An 18,943-nucleotide genomic window follows, 5' to 3' on the forward strand; every position below is an offset into this window, starting at 1 on the left:
AATGTGATAGGCTAATTGACGTTTAAAAAGCTAAATGTTTTAACTCCATCCGCCACAATCACACAGGACTGCTACGGCCAAAATACCCGAGTTTTAAAATAATAATAATAATAATAATAAACTTTTTTTTAAAATCTGCTGTTGTTGAACGCGGCTTGAAGTTATGGCCAATGAACTTGCTTGCGGCAATCTCAGCACCCCACTTCCCGCGTGAGATGACCAATACGATTTGCAAATTGCAGTGCTGTAGCCCTGTAATCACTGCTGAGGTGATGGATAGGCTACTGCTGTTTCAAAATACTTGTAATAGCAGGAGCAAATGAACGTCATCTGTGGCAGCTGTTATGACTTCAGCCAGTCTGACTGGTATTGTACAAGATGACTGTAATGCTTTGCATATCCTCCTGAGCCAGATCGGTTTTGGATTCTCTCTCTAATTTATTTATTTAATTTTTTAATTGTATTAGTTTACTCTTAACCAATTTATGTTGTTCTAGTAAGGATTAATTAGTAGGCTATTAACTCAGGGACAAAACTTCCCAGTTTCATGTGAGTAAATGAAAATCCTTGGGCTTCAGGTCAATCTACTTGTGACCTGGCCCTCAGTTTGTTGCAGGCATTGAGTCTTTAGCAAGTGCCTGTCTCTGGAAATGACATTGTGTGTGGATATATAGCCAACAGAGCTTGTCCCTCCTTTGATAGGCTCCTGTGAACATAAATGTTTAATATCTGACCTTAATATGGCCATTTTCCAGTACTTTGATGGGTAGGGTGTTGCACATTTTCTGATAATGTAGCTTTCACTAAAAAGGTCAGAAGAGGATCTAATTTTTCTTTTCCTACCAATTAATTAATTATTGATTATTAATAATAATCCTGTTCCATCCATACTGAAATCCATAGTTGCGAAATAATGCCAAATCAATGCAATAATTAAAATCACTTTATGTAAAAATTACTTGGAATTGCAAAGAGAAAACAGTCACAAACAAGTTTTTAATAATTTACTTTTATTTTTCATTATTTTTGCAAACAGCAGTGTACTAAAAGCAAAAAAAAAAGATGTGCAACTAGGCAACTTAGCCAAGAGTCTGTCATTTAATTAGAAAAGCTATCATATTTTAATAATTTTGTTCTAAGTATATGGTAGGTTGTACATGCATATCAATATGTGGGAAGCACGCATGGAAAATAAGCTGCCGAAACTAAATAAATGCAACTACATGATGAGGGTAACAAACAGTAGACTTGTATCAGGATTATGAGATAAGGAATTGTTTTTTTACACCAACATCTGGTGGAATTTTCTGATTGAATGGCTGATCGCTATTTTGAGACAAAGGACCAGATTCTTTCCTCTACACAGTATGCACAACATAGTGGTCCACAAAATGGATACTGTTTTCATGTGTCATGTAGCGTATAGCATATTTCACGTATATGCGCTTTGATTAACACACGTCTCTGGGTTTCTATATATATATATATATATATAAGTATTATTACTATTTTTCAAAACAGGAAAGCAACATGACAAATGCATTGGTGGGCTGGCTTTAAATCAGGTTATTTTGGGGCTTATACAAATCCAACCCATAAATGTGCATGCAGGTTTGAAGCTGTTTCATTTACAGTAAAGCTCTAAGGCACAGAAGGTGTCAAAACATGTATGCATAAAAATACCTCAGAAAAAATATTGAATCCAAGTATTTCTGACTTCAGCATGCTAAGGAAAGCCAATTCAATACAAAATATGGCTTTATCGACCTGTGTACAAACAGGTAATACCAAAAAATATTCTCCGCTTTAGACAATGAAAATAAAAATACAAGTGTACTGATACAAGTCTTTTATTGGCAAATACCTGCTTTCACAGACCCTGACTCTTAATATTCTAAGAACCTGATAGAGAATGGTTGATCACCATGAGTCCAATATCAGTATAAATCCACCATGTCTTTGAAGGCTAAAGAATATTCAGGTGTTTAGATGGCACTCTGACAGGCCCTTTTCTTCCATGTTTGGCTTCAAAGATCATCAAATAGTCTGGGTCTGTGAAACTATCTTTGAGATAGGATCCTTGATTATAATACCAAGTTTAGTGTTGAATATCAAAAGCAGTGAGTAGACTATCAATTCAGAAATTCATTTCCTAAAATATTGATTTGAAAAAAACAAAAGGATTATCATGGTAAAATAGAGGCTTATTCCAAGTCACACAAAATGTTTACGAAAACATATCAAATGTATTGTTAACTATGGACATAGGTGATAGCTATAAACACATCAAAAACAGTCATATGAGCAAAAAGTTCTGTATCCCAGAGTATTTGTTCCTTTTAGTATGCTATGATTGTAATCATGTTTGTAATTTATGCTGAATAATCACAATAAACTAACAAAAACACATGAATTGTAAGAGCATATTCAGTTTCTGGTGAGCTGCGTTATTATAATTGCAATAGCAATCATCAGTGACGCTAAGTCTGATCTAATTAGCGTGTCTCTTCTGGACTGTGAACCGACATGATTGTTAGCGCAAGAACTGGGCAAGATTCAGTGGTGTAGTGTTTCTTTAACGTCAAGCATTCTGAATCCTGTTGATATCCCTGTGCCTATAACAGCATTTTGAATCCCGTGGACATCCACATGTCTTTAAAATCTTTCATTTCTGAGTCCTACTAATATCTCTGTGTCTATAAACACAACATTTCATTAGAAGCATACTAAAACTAATCTATTTCTAAAAACAGCAAACTGAGTAACCAAAATGACTTTGCATCTGTTGATTCTGAGAATAAGAAAAAAGGTTAAAAAAATTACAGATGACTGCAGTGTGTAAAAACAGGTTGTGTGGAATTCCTTTGGAAAGCACACAGATTTTGGCTTTTAGATCTGGGGAACAGGAGAGGGCGGGGCTTATTGGGCATCAACCGCCATCATGTGCACAAACAGTCCCGCTGAAGCCATGACATCACCATTCTTTGAGAGCAGGGGAACGTGCCGGTATCCTGAGGAAACATGAAGTGAGGGTCAGGTGATGAAGGAAATGTTTGGAATGGATTTGGAAAAAACCATAAAAGGGGCATAATATATGAAAAATCTGCTGCTATTACACAGCATGTTGAAATGATGATTTTTACATATCAAAATTACTAAATATGAGAGCAGAATGTAAAAACATTTAAATAGGGTTAAAACAAGAAACTGTCCAGTGAATGTTTTTATCTTGTATACAAATATAATTGAACCTTTGAAATAAGAAGGAAACAATCATGTTCTAATAATTACATTAAAATAAAATAAAAATCATTTTCATTTATTTCCATTAGTCCTCTTTATTTCTACTCAATGAATATTGTCAGCTTAAAATAACAACTATTTACACGGGACAAAGAAGATGTGGTTCAATTGTAGCCACCTTTTCCAAAGAAATCCAAAAACAAAAGCCAACAGTCAGGGAAAAAGGACAACTGACCACTACAGCCTACAAACTGACAGGAAGTTCAATCGCTGAGGCTTGAGGGGCCTCTGGCACTGATTTAGTTAGAAGGTAGCAAAATGTGCTGTTTTGTCCTACGTAATGAAAGCATGTTCGGAATTTCATCTTGAATGTGAAGTGGCTGTGTTCCGGTGGGGGGTGGGGGGTGGGGAGGGGACTCACCGTTCTGTAAACTGGTGAAGGGCAGGGTGTACTGTCCGATGAGATCGTTCTGAGACGTGGAGTCGTAGTCCTCCACCACAAAGCGCACCATGGCCAACTCTGGCACGTACACCTCGAACTGGAACTGTTCGTTCCACATGGGGTTGAACCCTGAGGAGAAACCCACATGACTGTCAGGACCTGGACGGGCGTCTGACGGAATGCCCACATGATTCCTCAGATGCTGCTTTTATGCCCTTTTACTGGCTTAAGCCCCGTTAGTTGTTACTCCTTGTTTTTATTACATCACCAATTCACATTTGCTTTTTAGATGGCTTTCTCCATGCCAAATAGCAGATGCTTCTCATGTATTATTCATTTGATATAGTTGGATATTTCACTGAGGCAATTCTGGCTAAACACCTGGCTCCAGCGTCAAAAGGGAATACATCACCCAGGATTCAAATCAGCAAACTTAATGAAACAGTCACCCCAATACTCTAACTGCTAACCTGCACCGCTGCTTTTATGGGCCGAAACTACCTCCCTTCTGCGCTAAACTGTGAATTTAAAGGGAATGCAATAAGGGGGCTTCCAGCTACTCGGCATGGCGAAGGGGGGAGAGATGGGAAGACCCATACCATTGTTGCTAATATGGACCGTCTCTTTGGATGTGGTGTCTGCTGGTACGCCGTAGATCTCCACTCTCACCAGGGGATCCACAACGGACTTCGCGTTCTTGTTCAGTTTGGGGAGCTGTTGGGCTGAAATGATCTAATGGGACAAATTACTACGATTAACATCATCACTCCTGTGTGGGGACTGCTGAGTCCACTAATTGATCGTAGAATGTTTTCAGGAACACATTCAGAACACATACATTGCAACTGGGCTGCATAAATCTCACATAAGGTATGCCCTCGCTCAAACTGATGGATCACCAAGGCCTCAACTCAAGACCCACAGTGTAAATCATAGAGTTAGCATCTTCTGAAGACGGGGGATTGGGGAGTTTGGGAAGAACATAGCTTTTGGGCAACATAGCTCAGGAGGTAAGAGCGGTTGTCTGGCAGTCGGAGGGTTGCCGGTTCGATCCCCCGCCCTGGGCATGTCGAAGTGCCCCTGAGCAAGACACCTGACCCCTAATTGCTCTGGTGAATGCGAGGCATCAATTGTAAATGGCTTTGGATAAAAGCGCTATATAAATGCAGTCCATATAACTGGGTTATTCAAAATACAGGGCACTTGGAGCTAATTACTGCTTTGTTGCACATTGGCCACTAGGGGGAGCACAGAGCCATTTTTTACAACCATCTTACTATGTCCCAATGGTGAAATTACATGCTGTTTTGAGTCCTGTTCTGTAGTTTTCCTGTTGTCAAACAGGGGAACTATAGAACAGGTTGTTACTCTACTAGAGTAATTACTGAACAGTTGTTACTTTAACTTGAACTTGGAAGGTCCTGGAGCAGAGCTGGAAAAATTCAATTTTATGTGTATAGTTACTGTGCTCATAAGAACACTTCACAGGAACGAGAAGTAGGAAACATTAGAGAACAAGCCGGAATCCCTGAAAATCCAGCAAGTGAGGTAACAAAAATCTGAAGTGAGAATAAAAGAATAAAAAAACACTCAAACAGTTGTGAGAAAAACCTCCCCAGTGGCAAGAAATCTAAGGAGGAACCTGGATATAGAGGGAGAGCCCCTCCACGACTGGCCAGCCTGGTAAAATAATGCAAGAAAAGCTAAATGGTAATATGCAGTTTGTGGGGAACCTAATGGAGCACATATGCAGAGCGGTCAGGATAAGCATGCATATATAAACGGTGCTGTGAGATTCTCTTACCATGACGTGTAGAATCTTGTGCTGAAGCCACTCGCCCTTGGTGAGTGTTATGGGGTCAAACTCGGAGGCAGGGTCCCGCAGGTAAGCCGGCTTCAAGATGTACCCGTTAAAGCCATTGGGAAGGAACCGGCCCTGGTTCAGGTCCAGCTCCGCAGAGGGTGTCTGGAAGTTCAGGGCCACTGGGTACCAAGTGGTGAGAGTTTGGTCAGTGGTGTTCAGTGTGGTCAGAGAAACAGATTCTTATAATAAAGGTCCAGTGTGTTCGTTTGTGTGGTGCATATATTTTGACAGGATTATGTCTCGTGTTCAAACCTCCTGATCAAACAGAGGAAGCTTATCTGTACCATTAAGACATCGCCACTGACCACACTTCCCGCTCTGAGCGTGTGTGTAAAAGGCACAAAACAGTAGCTGGACAGCTCGCTGCCCTGTGACCAGAAACAGGTTTAGATCAGAGCTTCTTGGAAGTGGATGAAGGTGAGCGTTCATACCTATCTGGCAACCGGCGTTCCACAGTGGCACTGGGTTGTAGTTGGAGGAGTCTGTTCGGGAGCCCGCAGGGTAGACTCTGCTCAGCTTGCTGATATTGTGCTGAATGAATTCATTTGCTGGAACAGAGAAGAATTTCAGTATACACCTATCATACAAAAAGTAGCCAATATTTAAAGTTAACATTGGTTTCATTGTAATATAACTACTAGCTAACATCAGACGAGAAAAGTGGAGAATGTTTGGGTCACGGTGGGATGTATGCAGTACCTGACTCTTCAGCCAGCTTTACGGCTTTTCCTTCTTTGAAAGACGACATCTCATAGAAGGCCCGGTTGTCTGTAGCATCCTCAAAGCCATTGAAGTGGACGCTCTTGCAGTAGATGACGATATCAGAAAGCTCCTTCGCCAGTTTCAGCTTGGTCTTCTTCTGCAAATAGAAGTGTTGTGGGTGAAATTGGCGACCTTATGAGTGAATGGGTGCAATATGCTACCGTCCTCCCCGCTCACGCAAAGTCTCACTTAATGATTCACTTCATACTTGATGATTCATCATTCACAGTGCAGCACATGAACTATCACAAACAGAAACCGAGTGTTCCTGACAGGATTATTATTTCACAGGGACTCAAATCCCCAGGCAGTTACTCAGTCACAGTTCTAGTTGGGTGAATCTCTTTGAAGCAGTGGACTGAGTCCAGTCTGGAGGTGCAGGGTACCTTGGGTTTTTTCTCCTCATTCCCCTCTGCTTCTGCAGCTTCATCGTCCTCAGACACACTTTCGTCCTCCACATTGTTCTCAGTGGTATAGAAGGCATCCAGTTTGTTCAGACGCTTTCCTTTGATCAGGAACCGGCCTTTCAGGTCCTATGGAGATGAATACACGCACTTCAATCGTGTCCAACACTCGCATTATCCAATCGCAGCCTGAGAACACAGACCTTGGAACTTGGCATTACCAAATAAGGAAAACATGGATACAAGTGAGAAATGTTCTCTCCCAAATTTGGGCTGGCCACCTGTGTCTCTTGGGTCACTGCCATACCAACCACACCCACCATGTAGTTTCCACATTCAGGTGAATAATGAAGACATTGTGCATTGTACAATTACATTGCTTCAAATCACCTTGTCAAATTCCAATATATGCACCTAGCTGTTTGTAGCGTTGAGTGAAATATAATTATGGTTATTTACACATCTGAGTTATCAGCAGATGTAGAGGGTGGCCAAACTTGTTTTGGTTTAAAGCTAAACTGAATTACAGAGATTCATGTCAGCATTGACAGGTTGCAGGGTCAGGCTGGTGCACCAGCACAGCCCTTGGCTAGAGTGTCCAGAGAGATTACGTGTGACCTTAAGGTGACATGTCAGGAGTAAAAGTATGGTGTGTTTAAATGGATGCAGAAGCGACCAATGAATGACAACATCATTGAAGCTGCAATGAGACACCTGATATCAAGTATTCTTCTAAAAGAAAGCAGCAGAAAAGCCAGTTAATAGCTGTGGTAATGGCCAAACACAGACACTCCCTCTGCAGCCAGTGGGGGAAGGAAAGATAAATATTATGTAATGTGTAATTGGCATACAAATCCCCTGTAGTCAAAACATCATCATAGTCATTACAAGTTTTTTTTTAGCGTAACCTTAAAGGTCATTTCACGGTGTGGACGTGACAGGATGCTGCAGACGGATTTTTCTGGTTGGACTCTGAACCTGATTAGGCTTCCATGTTCTCATAGCGTAAATTTTCAACAATGTTTACAGTGCGTCATACAGTGGCTAGGGCACACTTTTTCACCTCTTCAAGGTGCACAGCCAGATGGGTTTTGCCTCAAAATGGAGCTGGGCAAAAAGCCCGTAATGCATTTACCAAAACTGGGGCGACAAATCTCAGCTCTTGGTGAGTTACAGTAGATGAAAGCCATCTGCAGACATTCCCAACATTTCTCCAGAGGAGCACTGAAAGGTCCTGTCTAAAAGTGATCGCTAAAATTCCTCTTGGCACCTTTCTCTGAAAATCCGAAGGCTTCACAGCCTGTTCCTCTGGATAAAATTCATCGAAGGCCACTGCTCTGCAGCCTGTGTAAACGTACACTCTCCATGAAGAAAAGCTCAGATTCTAGCTCTGTTCCCCACCACACGATGGCGCCATGCCTAATGTGTGATATGAGGTATTTCACTGCTGACTGGATTCAGTGTGCAATGAGAGAGACGCAAAGGGAGATAACTGAAGGTGTGGGTATAATGAGCTCACGCCCCAAGGTGTTTTTTTCTGATATAAATCACCTGCACTCACAAAAATAGATCAGGCATGTCTTTCTGCCCTGGGTCTGTGCTGTGAAGTTTAGTTGCAAGTAACAAGGAGCATAAGCTGAAACCTAGATCTTGTTTCAGGTGATTAGAAGGGCAGGGTGTGGCATTTTCTAGCAGCAAAGTGTCCTACAAAGAACTGTAAGTATTGACTGAGTGTGAAACCGTTAAACCAGTGGGTGGTGAAATTGCAAGAGCCAGCTAATAAAAAAAAACTAACAAACACTCCTAACTTCGAATGTGTGTCATTGACTTCACAACTAAGAGAGATTCTGTTTTTAAAACAGAGAAAGTAACTGTGACCCCATGCCATTAACAGACACAGACTGTAAAACTTTATGAACTTAAGCCCTTATCATAGACAGTCATTTCAAAACCAATATTCTTTTGAAGCCTGTTGCACCTTCTTAAAACATTAATCATATCTGACTTTGGGACAGGAAACATAAAGAGGCTACAGTCTCGCTCTGCAGCTGCCCAATATAATGAAACAGTTAATATATACAGTATTTTGTCAAATTTAAACATAAATTATGTGACTATAAAAAAACGTAGCGGTTGTTCCGTGTGTGGATCGCTGCAGCTGGGTTTAGGAGTGGCTGAAGAGTAGGAAATGGAGGAGTGCTCACCTCAGGAGAGGGGAAGTCTGTGGGCATCTCTTCCCCCAGGGGTGCTGTGACAAGAGCACTGCCCAGGATGGAGGTCATGTGTTGGGCCATGAGCTTCTGCTGCTCCAAGCTGCAGTGGTTCTCCAGGGAGATGATCACAGGGTACTCTGAGGTCTGGTGAGGTAAGGACACACAGTAATGATGACAGGATACTCAGGTCTGGGGAGGTCAAGAGACACAGTCACGTAATGACCACATTGCACACACTACCTCAATCATGTATAGGAGAATAATAGTCAAATATATCTCAATATATACATATTATATATTATATTATATAGCTCATCATTAGGGATGGGTATCATTTAGATTTTGCCAATACCAGTGCTAAAAACAATACTTTTGAAATGGTACCGGTGCCAGAACCGATACCTTCTTTAAAATAAAGAGCCAACTGTGACATTAAGAACATTTTTTATTGCAAATGCAAAAATATATCTATTTAATAATTTATTTGTTTAAATAATTTTATAATGTATACTTATTTGCTTCTGGCATTTTTTTTTTTCCCGTCCCGAAGTTTAACTTTACTAGCTTGCTAATACCACATGCTGTCACTGACTAAGTTGACAGAGCCAGTGTAATGTTAGCTAGTTAAGGTGTGTGGTGGAAAACATTTCAGTCGGCAGCTCAGGGAACCAGTGGCATAGTGGTACTGGGTTTCGGTGGCCAACACTACTCGTTGCACTCAAATTATTGTACAAATAGAAGGGAAACGTGGAATGGACTGTAATTAAATTTCAATCTGTAACTGTCCAGAACATCAAACACACTGCACACTGAGGTGCAGCCTGGCTAACACTAAAGCGAGTCAGATTCAGTAAGGCACCGTGCAGGCGTGAGAACGCCACAGCCCCTGGCTCACCTTGAAGGCGTACTCCTTCAGGGCTTTGATGACATCTTTGAAGAGGATCTTGGAGGTCAGGGTGTAGCCGTGGTAGATGACCGGTTCACCCTGTGACCCGTCCCAGCAGTCCAGCTCAACACAGCGGCAGCTCTTCATCAGCGCCCTGAGGAAGACCACGGCTGTCAGGGTCAGGCTTTGCCGAAAAGTGAATTACCTTCTACATCTGTGAAAGAGGTCTGATCTCTGACCAATATTATAAAATAGCATGTGTTCAAATACATCATTTAAGGAAAATGATATTTAAGGAAAAAGCAGATATATTTAAAAATAAGCAACACTTACGGCATTAGAAAATATACCAGTTTTACTCAGTGTTGCATAAAATACAGAACATGAAGCCTATATTAACACATATAAAGGCAGTTTATTGAAAATATTATTTAATAATACATATTTAAAGATTAATTTAAGACGCTGGCAGGGCTCTGTGTATGTATGTCCTGGAACGGGCTGTGGAGATGCTCTGTTTACCGAATGTAGGCTTCAGTGCTGCTAGGCCCCTTCAACTGGTCCTCCATCAGGTAGGTGTTGTGGGAGGAAGAGATGAAGTACTGGTTGAGGGGCTGAGTCATGTCCTGGTATAGCCCCTTGTGGGCAGGGTTAAAGATCAAACCTTCTTGACTGTGCAGGTACATCAGGAAGCCGTCCTGGGTCATGTGCTGCTTCTCCTTGGCTGAAATTTCAGAGTGTGGCAGACGTTTCGGTTATATTGTCGCCATCTTATATCGGAAGTTAGCCACTGCATGTTTAGGTGGGTGTAATGCCTGTAATGTAATGTAATGTGTAGCTGTAAATACCAGGTGTATAAGTGAAAATATGTCTATATAAATGGCTTTTTATTAGGGTGTATGATTACTGCTGTGATGTACAGCACCTTCCATAATGTTTTAGACAAGGATACATATTTTTTCTTGACTTGGCTCTGTACTCCACAATTTAAAATTTGCGGTCAAAGAATTCCGATGTGGTTAAAGTGCATCCTCATTTTTTATTAAAGGGAATTTTTTTCATTTTGGTTTCACTTCACTTTTGGTTAGGACAAATTTCTTTACTGGTGTTTCTGATTAGTCAGGTGTGTTCAATTGCTTCCTTAGTGCAGGTATATGAGAGCATTCAGCATCTTGTCTTGATTCTAGGCTTTTGAATGCCTTTGGCATTTGTCAACATGAGGTACGTGTGTACATGCTACACAGTAGAATGTTAAAGTCAGCATGTGATGGGAGACTCGTCAGTATGGACGTCCTCACCTGTGTCGTCCACCTCGTACTTCTCAATGAGCTTGAGGGCATCATCTACAGAGGAAGATTCCCGCTGTTCCTTGAGCAGAAAGTTGAGCAGGTCCGTGCTGCTCATTTGGCCGTTTGTCGTGGCGTACTGCCCATAGATGACATCGATCTCCTCCCGCTCAGTCAGGAGTTTGTAGAAATGCTCAATTTCAGGCCCCTCCAGGTAGCCTGACTTGGAACGGTCACATTTCTGTGAAATTGAAGCACCTCAAATTAAACACATCTCTGCAGAAAGACGATATTTTTCAGAGCCTAGACGCTCAAAAAATTGCCGTCAGCCTTAAAGGCATACTATGCAGGATTTTTACTTGAAAATGTTATAAAATAAGCATGCCAAGGGATATCTATAATGCACTGGCAATCTCTATCTTTAAGTACTTTTGCCAAATTTGTGCACATTTTCTTATTATTCTCACATGTTCAGGACGTTTCTGGGTGTGGCGCACCTGTATGGGGAGGGGCGGGTGTGGCTACAGCTCCTGTTGTTTGGGATCAGATTTCAGTTGAGTGCTTGTTGCTATAGCTAGCTAGCCGCTGTAATGGCCCAGATATACACATCACCTCAGAAGTTTATCCAAAGCCTTGCCGTCTCACACATAGGCCAGAGAAAGGCCGTGACGTTTCCCAGAATGGGTTCTCAGAAGCTGGCTTGGTATCCACCCTCACTTTGGGGGCAGAACTGGAAACACGGGGTCAGCCAGGGCGACAGCATAGGGTCCGAGCCTCCTCACCTCAAACAGCATCTGGGCGTAGTCGTCGTCCACCTCGATGTTCACCTGCTGCAGGAAGTGCTTCAGCTCTTTCAGGCTCATCTTGCTGTCGCTGTTCTTGTCTGCTTTGCGCATGCAGTTGTAGATCCAGCTGAGCTTTAATGTAAGGTCAGCTTGCATGGGTTTTGGATCATAATGGCAAATTGAATATGATGGTGTACGATTATATGATGCACTTTCTTTCAGTGCCTGCAGAAACTTAAGTTTTTTCCTTCAGCCCTCTTTGGTACAATATGTTAAATACAGTGTTGGGTAAATTACTCTCAAAGCATATTTGTACTAACTACCAATTACTTCATCAAAAATAGTAGAACTATAGCAAAGCTACCCTAAAGAGAAATGTAGCTGGCAAAACTACAATTACTCAATCTACTTCGTAAAAAAATTGTTTAAAAATATCATTACCACGCTCCCCAGGCATGTGTGAGCAATGCCTTCTTTTTGCACATGGGAAGAACCACTATACAACTTTGCACATGGGGAGAACCAGCAATGTGTGGCAACTGGCAGTTCACCATTGGCAACTATAGTGGAGCGAAGTGCTTCTCATCAACCAGGATTAGAGAGAAAATGAGAGAAAGGAGGTGGTATTTGGCCAAAGGGGTTTGGTCAAGGGGATTAGGGCAAAAAGAATTTGTTAGTTCCTGTATGTATTTTTGTATGGACTGTATGGACTTTTTTTGGGGGAAAGAAGGGTGGATTTCCCTGTTGAGGGAGTGCGTTATCTGACGATGTGGAAGGATACTGCTCGGTGTTCTGCTGGCGGTTGAGGTTGCGCATGTTGCTGATGACCTTCTGCAGGGCGGTGACCCACTGCCTGGCCTCCTCCTCGGAGCTGGCGATCAGGTCCAGGTTCTTCCGCCGGCCCTTGAAGATGATGGAGAAGCAGCGGTTCTCCACCTGGTCATCCGTGTACTTCTGGAGCCCTTCCGACTGCCGGCCCGCCCGCACCGCCTCAATGTCGTCAATGGAGACTGCCGGTGAGATTACAGAGCCGCCATGTTAGGACCTGACCTCCACCATGCCCCGCCCCGCCCTGGGCTCCGGGTTCGAAGGAGCCCAGAAAGGGAGCAGAGGGGACAGTGAGAGACAGGATGTGGGAGAGAGAAACGGAGAGAGACAGAAAAAGGGACAGGCCTCCCTGTGGTCCACAGCTGGCCCTGCCAATTCCCTTTATCGACAGGAAGTGTCTGCAGCTGTGTGCCCGCTAACCAGCCGCGAGGAAGAAGCCCGTGAAGCGTGGCAAACACAATTTCGCATGCAGCAGCAAAAGGCCTGCTCTTAACCTTTTAAGGGGATCCCCTATGTGAATTTTACAGAAAATAGCCACAATTTTCATTCATCCATTTTACTTGGGACTGATATGAAAACCAACATTATCTTCTTGTGAAAGAGTTTAAGAGAGGTTGGCCATGAGTAATCTGGCCAGACAATGATTCATGGGATGGGGTGGTGGTGGGGGGAGGGGGGGGGGGTGGGTGGATGTGGGAGGGGGTGACACGGGGACACCCCAATGAGCAGCGCAGAGGAAGTGGGAACTATCTCAACAAAAAACATTTGTTAGGTGACAATGAGAGTCAGGGCTTCCTCCCGAGCTTCCTATCAAAATAAGAGCGTTTTGGGAGGCCCATCGGCGCTTCCCTGCTCACAGCAGCGGCTTGTTTTTCCTGCGCCCTGAATGCTGCGGATTCTGATGCGCCCTGACGCCGCCACGCCACTACGCCACTGCTGCGATCGTCTCTGAGCCTGGCGCCCGCTGCCTAATTCGTTTCTGTTCAGTCAGGGGTCCAGACAGATTCCATCGCACACAATGGACTGTTGTGTGAGCAAAGCAATCCTCCCAGAGTGATAAGGGCTGTATTCTCATACCGTATGTGGGAAACATGTATTTTTTCACAGGGTAACCACATTGGCTGCGCTTACTGATCGACTTTCAGAAAGCGTGTATTAATTGTGCGTTGCCGTCATGCGTCATGCCAATATTCATTTGTTCGGGTGCCAGCACCGTGCAGCTGCTAAAACACTAGTCTTGTGTCAAGAGAAACTGTTCTTGGTTTTGTTTGATTCTGTTACTGTGAGTGAGGTGCTGAGCAAGCATACATCTACCTGGACATTTGCCAAAGCAAATATTGAAAATTTATTTTCATGTCAGTAAAAAAAACAGGTTTGCCTGTGTTTGACATGCAAAGTTCTCAGGAAAATACTATGCTTGCATGTACATTAGAGACAGCTTATAAGTGCACAATATATTTTTCATAATCTTCTCTGTTAAAGTGGTCATGGTGGCATCCACGTGAAAGAAAGCAGTCTTTCCATTTCCAAATGCCTCACAGGTCTTTCTGTGGTGCTTTTTTGACCTTTTCCATTACTAAAGTGTGCTTTTACAGAAGTACATGCAAGAAAGTTTAATCAAAGAGGCATTTATCACCAAATATCACCCCCTACATTAATGAAATAGGCATATTAATTATTAACTGTGTAGACAGTTAACATTAACCTGCAATTCTACAACTGTATTTTAACTATGATACGTGTCAGATTCTACTTTTAGCGTATTTTCTCTGTGAAATAGCAGTTGTAAGGGTTCTCAAGTCTGTGTCTAATCTTGCTCATGAATGTATTGCCTCTTTTCTCTCTGGGTTGCTGATGTAATAGGAACACAAGGGCAATAAAGAAACATTGCCATGGTAATTATCATGTTCTCATGCTCTACTTCGTATTTATGGTGTGGGAATAAAGGAAAAACTTCTCCTCTATGGCTCTGAAGTGAAATAAATTGATGACATGACAGTAGCCAGTAGCCTGGACATATTTATGTCACATTATTGTGATGCTAGCACAGTGGCCATTGACTTCCGTCCTGCAGGTTTTCATTCCAAACCAAACAAAACACACCTCATTCAACAGCTACAGATCTTGTTGAGCTGCGTAGTCAGGTGTACCATGTTATGGTTGAAATGAAAATCTACAGGACGTTAGATCTCCAGGAACAGGTTTGTTTACCACTGTGCTAGCCAATGGCACTGTGGCACAGAACATAGTTCCAGGCTGTTCTGCAATGAAAGTGGAGTGGAACTGAAAGCTAGAGGGGTGTAACAAATGGCTAATGGTGTTCTTCAATCCTGAAATTAAACACATATTCCTGTGAACCATGATGCACACAATACTGGAGACCAGTCAGAATACCTGGCCAACAGAGCCAGCTCTAGGATTCTGGTGGGATTTTAGTGGAGGGGGGGGGAGCAATTGCACACCAGGGAACTGGTGCAAAAGCAATAGCATCGAAAAAGCTAGTTGCACCCTGTGAATACTGCAAAATGAAAATGTTTTTTTTTTTTTATATTGAAACATGATTTGTGCGACCCATGGATGGTTGCGACCCTAAACGACCGCATAGAGTGTTTACACCGGCAGCCGGCTCTGCTGGCCGAAATAAATTTGTGAAGCTCGTCACCGTGAAGGAGTTTTTTGGCTGAGGTGTGGTGTGGCTGTGCAGGACGACGGTGTTTTCAGGGTGAACGTCCTGCTCTCCCTTCACCGGGAGGACACAGGCAAACCCGAGCTGGCCTCCGAAGGGTCAGGGCTATTGTTTTGTGACATAATGCGCGGAAGTGCGAGTGCGTGTGCCGCTGTGGGTGATGTCATGTGAATTGGCCCCGGGGCCAGAAACGTTTACTCGGCCCATTCATGCCTAGCAGTACCAAGTATCAACAGCCAACCGTAACGGGGCCAGCGGTTTTTGTGTGAGCAGTGGTGGGACATGGTTCAGGAGCCTCGAAACAGGATGATGACGTCATTTGGTGATGAACCAGTGTCAGACTCTCTCTCCTCGAGAAGGATAGTTGCCCTCAATCACTTTGGTCAATGTGCTACTGGATAAACAACAACAATCAGGAAATAGTATTTGGCAGGCGTGCGTGCAGAGCACAGAATGGAATTCAGTCAAGGTTTTCACACCTCCGCTGAAGACACGCTAGAACGATGAGCTTACGGGATTTGAGATCATGCGGTAATACACTGTTGCATTGTGTCTTGTCACCATCCAGATTCTTATGATGCGTTCCAGCTTGCGTCATGCGTGCCTTAAAGGGATAGCAAATCCTTTCGCCTGAAGCCCTGCCCACATCTGCGATATGGAAGTACGTAAAAACCTGCTTTTACATGAACAGGTTTTTACGTACAGTGCCCCATCTCTGCACTTAATCTTTGTGACAGCCTGGACAGTGTTTTTTCTCTCTAGATTAGTTTGGCTAGAAATCCTTTTTAGTCTTTCCTTGTTCCATTCCAGTTCCAGATTCTAAATCGTTCTTTAGCTCTATATTTGGCATTAGTAGCTAGTAGTAATGTTTTTATTATATAGTTTGTTCATTTTTAAGATTTAGGTAGTTAGGCCAGTTTTTATAACTGTTTATAGCTTTTCCAATTGTAACGTCAGTTTTTTTTTTTTTACTAATTAAATACTAATTGCAGTATTTTCCTATTTTATTTTCACTTGCAGCAAGTAGGCTAAGTCTGGCTGTTTTTTAATGTCAGCTGAGATGGCTAGCATGGGTTCACTTTTATCCGTGCCTGTCAGAGCACTACCAAGTTACTCACAAAATGATGTCATTAAGATTGCTTCTGTAACTGAATGTTCAAAATGTTCACTGTTCAGTTAGTCTACTTTCTATGGTCATAGATCATAATTTAGTTCCTTACCGGGGGAGTAAATAAGATAGAAGATGTTAGGGAATGATAAAGTTACGGGGAATGATAATGATAAAGTTCCTTCCTGAAGGGCTTTCAGCCACAGGGGAATAGCAGAGGTGCAAAAACCAGAGTCAGAAAGTAAAAGTCTTCCCAAGCAGCATTTTGTTCCAATCACCTGGATTAGCTAATTAGAACAATTCTTCAGCCAGGAGGCAGAACTGAATTGTGAATTGTGAGTTCACGGGTGGAAGAAACACATGGCAGGACTTTTATTTTCTGACCCCTGCACTTGCCGCCTCAGAGATGCAGACACTGCTGCATTGCACAGCTGCCTGAGGGCACAGTGTATTCACCTGACCCACTGACGTTTAGCGACCACAGCACAGAACGCAACACAGAATGGCCTAGTTTAGCGCAGAGTGGCTTCTGGCTCAACCAATATTAAAAAGAACTGTCAAAGTCAAACTGTAGAATTCAGATTGTGATGTTTCATGGGAAACTGAGACTGAATGAACTCCTGTTCTGTTTTGCACAGTTTGAGTGGCAACCACCCAAGATGAGCCTAATGAATGACAGGTTAAGGCTAACCAATCAGAGCTCATTAAATGTGAGAATCTGCAGTTCATGAACAGCTGGAAGAGATTGGAACCTGTTCCAAAACAGTTGTTCTTGTGTGTTTGACTTATTAATGTTGGCAAACAACAGAAGTGTTCTGCCCCTTAAGCTGAGGGTTAATTGCTGTGGTTAGTCCAGGTAAAGGTTCAAAGGTTGTGGATATTTTATCAGAGCTGTGATACAGGGAGGGGTTTACATGAGCACTGGCTCAGAACAGCATTATGATGAGGTGTGTGTGTGTATGTGTGTGTGAGAGAGAGAGAGAGAGAGAGAGAGTGTGTGTATGTGTGTGAGAGAGAAAGATGTCGGTCTGTGTGTGTTACAGAGAGAATGTGTCTGAATGTGTGTGTGTGCGTGTGCAAGCATGTTTTCACCTTTTTGTGTAACAGAAGCATACACTGCCATACACTAAACAGCGATATATCTGGATATCCTGTGGTAAATTAATGATTATATATTATATATATCCTCCTGAATGGCAAAGGTAACTGATAAAGAGATAAATGTTGTGTGTGTGCTCTCCTCTGACTTTCTCTTATCTTTCTTTTGTTTATCTCACACCATAGTTTGTGCTTTGCAATAGGGAATGCTGCTTGGAGTCGAAGAAGGGCTTCTGTTGTGCCTTAGTCTATGATTACACCCCAAACAAAGCTCATTCCTCTACCCTAACAATCTCTGCACCAAGGCCAAGTCATTTTGAGATCCCAATATTTTAAACAGACATTCCTGCCATAGCTAGTGCAATGAGGAGATTATTATCTGATCATACTTTACACCGAGCTTATCAAACTTTCAAGAACATGTATCTTCACAGCTATTTAATTTATCCACTCCACAGTGGGAAATGTGTGACTGATTGACATGAGGCACTAGGCCAATGTAAGGCCAATGCAAGGACTCCAAATCTACGAAAAAAATACATTAAGAATATATTATTAACAACTAACTCGAGCATCAAGCAGAGCCCTGAACAGGGAACCCTGTGTATATGCTGGTTTCTGAGACTGAACAGTACACTATGCGATAAAACAAAACGTTTTTCACTGTAAGACGGTCCTTCTTCTGGCCACATGCCAGCAAAAGAGTGTCCATTGCGTGCCATGTTTACTGTACGCTTTCAGAGGGAACCTTGCGACGGCTGAACTTAATTCTGTAAGAATGCATGACTGAGCTGAATCGGGCATTCAGCCACCATTTTCTAATGATTAATCGCCGCACTGCCATAAAATTTCACAAGCTTACAGCTGGAGCAAATCCACATTGACCAACCTTTATTTTATTTGCAAGTGTGGCTAGTATGTGCAAGGCAAGATTCGGTGTGGAAATAAAGCATGTGATATTCCAAAAGTCCCTGTGAAATTCCCAAATGTTTGGACTTCAGATGGAATAAAAAAATAATCAGCCCACCCTCACCAAAAGGAATTGTTTGTTAAACAATAGTATAAATATTTACTCAAACATGAACACACATCAACAGTGGCTGAAGCTAAAACTCTATGGCGGAAACTCAATTATGGACTATTCTCCTAAATATGCTTGGAAAATTATATGTTATCTCTGCAGATTCTGTGCCACACCCACCCCTGTCCAAAATCAAAACAAAACAAAAAACTTATGAAGATTACAACTCATTCATAATTCACCCAGAATGAGGAGAGGAGAAAACAAAGAAAAAAATTCACGTGGTTGTTTTTGTTCCTTTGCCCGGTTGCCGTTCT

General features: G+C 42.4%; 1 protein-coding gene across 2 annotated transcripts in view; it reads right to left on the reverse strand.

Moving 5' to 3' along the window:
* Positions 1–1,834: 1,834 nt before the first annotated feature.
* LOC118234126 (1-phosphatidylinositol 4,5-bisphosphate phosphodiesterase delta-1-like) overlaps positions 1,835–18,943 on the reverse strand; it is a 29,477-nt gene continuing 12,368 nt past the window's right edge. For both annotated transcript variants that reach the window (XM_035430482.1, XM_035430481.1), the window contains exons 3-15: positions 12,667–12,895; positions 11,883–12,012; positions 11,113–11,341; positions 10,337–10,538; positions 9,824–9,968; positions 8,920–9,072; positions 6,698–6,844; positions 6,249–6,408; positions 5,981–6,097; positions 5,490–5,668; positions 4,285–4,417; positions 3,665–3,814; positions 1,835–3,011 (exon numbers count right to left, since the gene is read on the reverse strand). In XM_035430482.1, the coding sequence (XP_035286373.1) occupies positions 2,920–3,011; positions 3,665–3,814; positions 4,285–4,417; positions 5,490–5,668; positions 5,981–6,097; positions 6,249–6,408; positions 6,698–6,844; positions 8,920–9,072; positions 9,824–9,968; positions 10,337–10,538; positions 11,113–11,341; positions 11,883–12,012; positions 12,667–12,895 (2,066 nt within the window). In that variant the 3' untranslated portion in view covers positions 1,835–2,919. The remainder of the gene's footprint in view (positions 3,012–3,664; positions 3,815–4,284; positions 4,418–5,489; positions 5,669–5,980; positions 6,098–6,248; positions 6,409–6,697; positions 6,845–8,919; positions 9,073–9,823; positions 9,969–10,336; positions 10,539–11,112; positions 11,342–11,882; positions 12,013–12,666; positions 12,896–18,943) is intronic.

The sequence above is a fragment of the Anguilla anguilla genome, chromosome 8, assembly GCF_013347855.1.
Source record: "Anguilla anguilla isolate fAngAng1 chromosome 8, fAngAng1.pri, whole genome shotgun sequence".
Taxonomy (NCBI): domain Eukaryota; kingdom Metazoa; phylum Chordata; class Actinopteri; order Anguilliformes; family Anguillidae; genus Anguilla; species Anguilla anguilla.